Genomic DNA, 3,846 nt, shown 5'->3' on the forward strand with positions numbered 1-3,846 from the left:
ACTGAGCCACACCCCAGCCCCTCACTGGGGGATTCTAGGCAGGGGCTCTACCACTAAGACACACATACACACTGGGGAATTCTAGGCAGGGGCTCTACAGCCGAGTTGTAGTACCGGTTAATGCACCAAAACTCTAGCTTTTTTGTTGTTGTTCTTTTCTTTTCTTCTTTTCTTCTTTTTTCTTTTTTCTTTTTTTTTTTTTTTTTCTTTTGGATAGGGTCTCTCTGTGTAGCCCTGGTTGTCTTGGAACTCACTCTGTAGACCAGGCTGGCTTCAGACTCAGAGGTCCTCCTGCCTCCTGAGCCCTGAGATTAAAGGTGTGAGCCACTATTGCCTGGCTTTTCCTTTTTTTTTAACCTCAGATTTTTGAGACAAGATCTGGCTATGTACTTCTTGCTAGCCTCAGTCTCAATCCTCTTGGCTCTGGCACCCCAGTGCTAGGAAAAAAAAAAAAGTGTGTGTGTGTGTGTGTGTGTGTGTGTGTGTATGACCAAACTTGGTTTGGTAGCCTTTTCCCCAAACCTTGCTCTGCCTTTGAGTCATGTCTTCCTGTTGGAGTCCTCCACCTGCCTTGAGGCCCTGTTGTACACCTTTTTCTGCTTGGAGCTCTTCTGATAATTAAGACATCACATGTGTGGAGGCTGTTATCTGTAATTACAGCTCTGGGTAGGCTGAAGTAGAGCATCTGGAGTTCTAGGCCAGTCGGGCTCCTCTGTCTCAGACAGACAGACAGACAGACAGACAGACAGACAGCATGTATCTCTTAAAAGAGAGAGCAAGTATTGACAGTGGTGTTCGTGGCGGGCAGCTGTGCCTGCCTGCTCCAGCTGGCCGCTGGTCACATGAGGGAACACATGACTAAAAGTTACTTCCTGCCCCTCTCCCACTGGTTTGTCTATTCTCTGGGGATTTTTCTCTGTCGTTATTTATGTTAAATTCTTTATTGCATTTATTTGCTCGCTGTGTTTGTGTTCACACGCCGAGGTCAGAGGGAAATCTGCAGGAGTGGGTCTCAGGATTGAACTTGAACCCTGAGGCTTGGCCCTAGGGGTTCCCACCTCCTGAGCCGCCTCGCTGGACCTCCTTTCTCTTATTAAACGTTTTATTAGTGTGTGGGAATGGTGCGGAGTGCAGCGGAGGAGGCCTGCGCCACCCCTTCCTGCCCTGTTCCCTTGGAAGAGGGTCTTTTGCTGCGCTTGGCATATGCTGCTCTGCCAGTTCACACCCAGACCCTCCGCTCCTAAGCCTGGCCTTCGGGAAGACCAGCTGGCTGACACGGAGGCCAGCTGTTTCTCTTCTCTGCGTCCCAGGTCCAGGAGCACTGGTTTAACCCGGACTGCAAAGAGATCTGCACGTGCGAGGGCAACGACAGCTTCCGCTGCCAGCCCTGGAAGTGCAAGGCTCAGGAAGCCTGCGGCTACCGGGACGGCGTCCTAGGCTGCCACGCCCTAGGTGAGTCCCCGCGGGAGCCGAGCAGGCTCTGCTGGCTTTGCGCGGGGCCGTCGGGATGTTTCTCGGTTGAGAAGACCCACACTGAACGTGGGCCGCACCGCTCTGCGGGCTGGGCTCCCGGCCGCACGGAGAGAAGTCAGGCTGGGCCCCAGCACCCTCTCCCTGCTTCCTGACGGAGCTCGCTCGCGAGGGCGCCGTCCCACCGCGGTGGCCTTCCTGCACGCTGTGTGCCGGGGTGGACCTGCCTTCCCTCCACGGCACTGAGACTCGAGCAAGTCCTTGAGAACACCCACATACGAAGCTGTGGCCGAGCCCAGTGCACTCCAGCCAGGTGGAGGCAGGAGGGGCAAACGTCGGAGGCCTCCCGGGGCTGTCTCACTGTTTAATTTGCGTTCTCAGTGTGTGTGTGTGAGCGCAGATACCTGCAGAAGCCAGAAAAGGGGTCACACTCCCCGGAACTGCAGGGCCTACGCGCCCCTAGCACACCCGGACCGGCACTGTGGCTGCTGGGAACTGAACTGTGAGCCCCTTTGACCCACGCTCTGCGACTGCGCCAGCCCAGAGGCGGTTTAAAAACGCCGTTACTTAGTGACGGCTGGCTGACGATCGATCTACGAGGAGTGCAAGGCGACAGCGGTGGTTCCGGGGCGGCAGCGCCTCTGCGAAGCCAGGAGCTTGACAGAACATTCTGGAAGGAAGAACGGCAGCACCGGGGACGCAGAGCGACCGCTGTGCCCTGAGGAGCGACGGCGACAGGACCTCCGGGATGAGAGCCCTCCCGAGCAAACGCTCCAGCCGGAAAGAGCAGCGAGAGGGGGCGGGAGGGGGAAGAAGTTGGAGCCGGGCGCTCAGCCCCCAGCCGCGAGCGCGGGCTCGCCACCGCCGTCGAGGGCTGCCGGCCTCCCGCAGCTCAGGTTTGCGGAGAGGAGGCCGAGCCCAGCGCCCCGCTTAAACCACACCAGCTCACTGCACCCAGCTCCTGCATACTTCTTCGCCGTACTTACTCGTTGGAGCTGATGTGATTCCAGAAATAAGCCGTTTTTCGGGGTGTGGTGGCGCACGCCTGTAATCCCAGCACTCGGCAGACAGATCTCTGTGAGTTCAAGGCCAGCCTGTTCTACAGAGGTCCAGGACAGACAGGGCTAAACAGCGAAACCACAAAGCAACCAGGCGGTGGTGGCGCAGGCCTTTAACGGCAGCCCTGGGGAGCCGGGGCAGGTGGCCCTCCGAGAACCCCTAAAGGGAGTTCCAGGACAGCCTGGGCTGTTACGCAGAGAAGCCCTGTCTCAAAAGACAAAACAAAAAAAAAATCCAAAACAGCAAAAGCCTGAAACCAGAACAAACAGGAAGTAAGCCATTTGATCTTTCTAAGGGACTTTTGTTGGAGGAGTTTGTTGATATATTGTCTTCAGTAATAAGAGTAATGCAGCAATTTGCAGCCTTTTTTTTTTTTTTTGGTGTGTGTGTGATTGATCATTCTATGGAGAGTTCATATTTAAGGTCAAGTTGACATTTTCTTTGGTCCAAGTGCAACTGTCCAGAGAGTTTCTTGGTTTGTGTTGTTGCTGTGTTTATCAGCAGGCTGGAATTTCACAGAGCTCAAACAATACACGAAATTTATTTCCATGTGAAATCCATCCAGAAGTAGAAGAAACAGCTGCTTAGAGTAAGATTTAGCTGGAAATGTCTAATTTGGCATAGTTGTGCACGTTGCCTGAGCTCTCACGAAACAGAAGTGCTCTGGTTTGTGAGGAACGCCACCACCAAAAGCAAGCTGGGGAGGATAGGAGTATTCAGTTTACAGACCACAATCCTTCAGGAACAGAAACAGACGTGAGAAGGAACCCTGCTTCACCGGCTTCCAAAGTCACATTCAGCCCCTTCTGGTCCAGCCTCAGACCACCCGCCAGAGATAGCGCCGCCCACGGTGGGCAAAGCCTCCTTTCATAACTAAGAACCCAGAAAATGCCCAGCAAGGGTGTCCACGGGCCATTCTCACGGAGGCAGTGTTGCAGCTGAGGTCCTCTCTTTAGATGTGTTAGCTCGTCATCCGGGGCTAATGGTAGCAGTAAGAGCTGAGGGCTGAAAACCGTGCTCAGTTCTGTTTCCCCAAGTCTTTACCAGTTTGAAAATGTTACCACAGTTGTTCATTTGGGCTTAGACTGAAGTTACTCAGGTTCCCATAAACATAGGTGTCCCCCCGCCCCCATCACCAGGGCCAGCAAGAGTTCAGAGGGTGATGAGGGAGAGAGGACTAGTGAAGGCAGAGTGATGGGGGAGAGAGCGGAGTAGGCAGAGTGATGGGGGAGGAGAGAGGACAGGTGAAGGCAGAGTGATGGGGGAGGAGAGAGGACAGGTGAAGGCAGAGTGATGGGGGAGGAGAGAGGACAGGTG

At 54.5% G+C, this 3,846-nt stretch overlaps 1 protein-coding gene across 1 annotated transcript in view; it reads left to right on the forward strand.

Annotated features, from left to right (window-relative positions):
* The window catches only part of Zan (zonadhesin), a 62,469-nt gene that overhangs the window by 24,859 nt on the left and 33,764 nt on the right, over nt 1-3,846 (forward strand). The window contains exon 13 of the mRNA XM_055606673.1: nt 1,311-1,452. Within this exon, the coding sequence (XP_055462648.1) occupies nt 1,311-1,452 (142 nt within the window). The remainder of the gene's footprint in view (nt 1-1,310; nt 1,453-3,846) is intronic.

This window comes from Psammomys obesus, unplaced genomic scaffold, assembly GCF_907164565.1.
Source record: "Psammomys obesus unplaced genomic scaffold, mPsaObe1.curated_primary_1811, whole genome shotgun sequence".
NCBI lineage: Eukaryota > Metazoa > Chordata > Mammalia > Rodentia > Muridae > Psammomys > Psammomys obesus.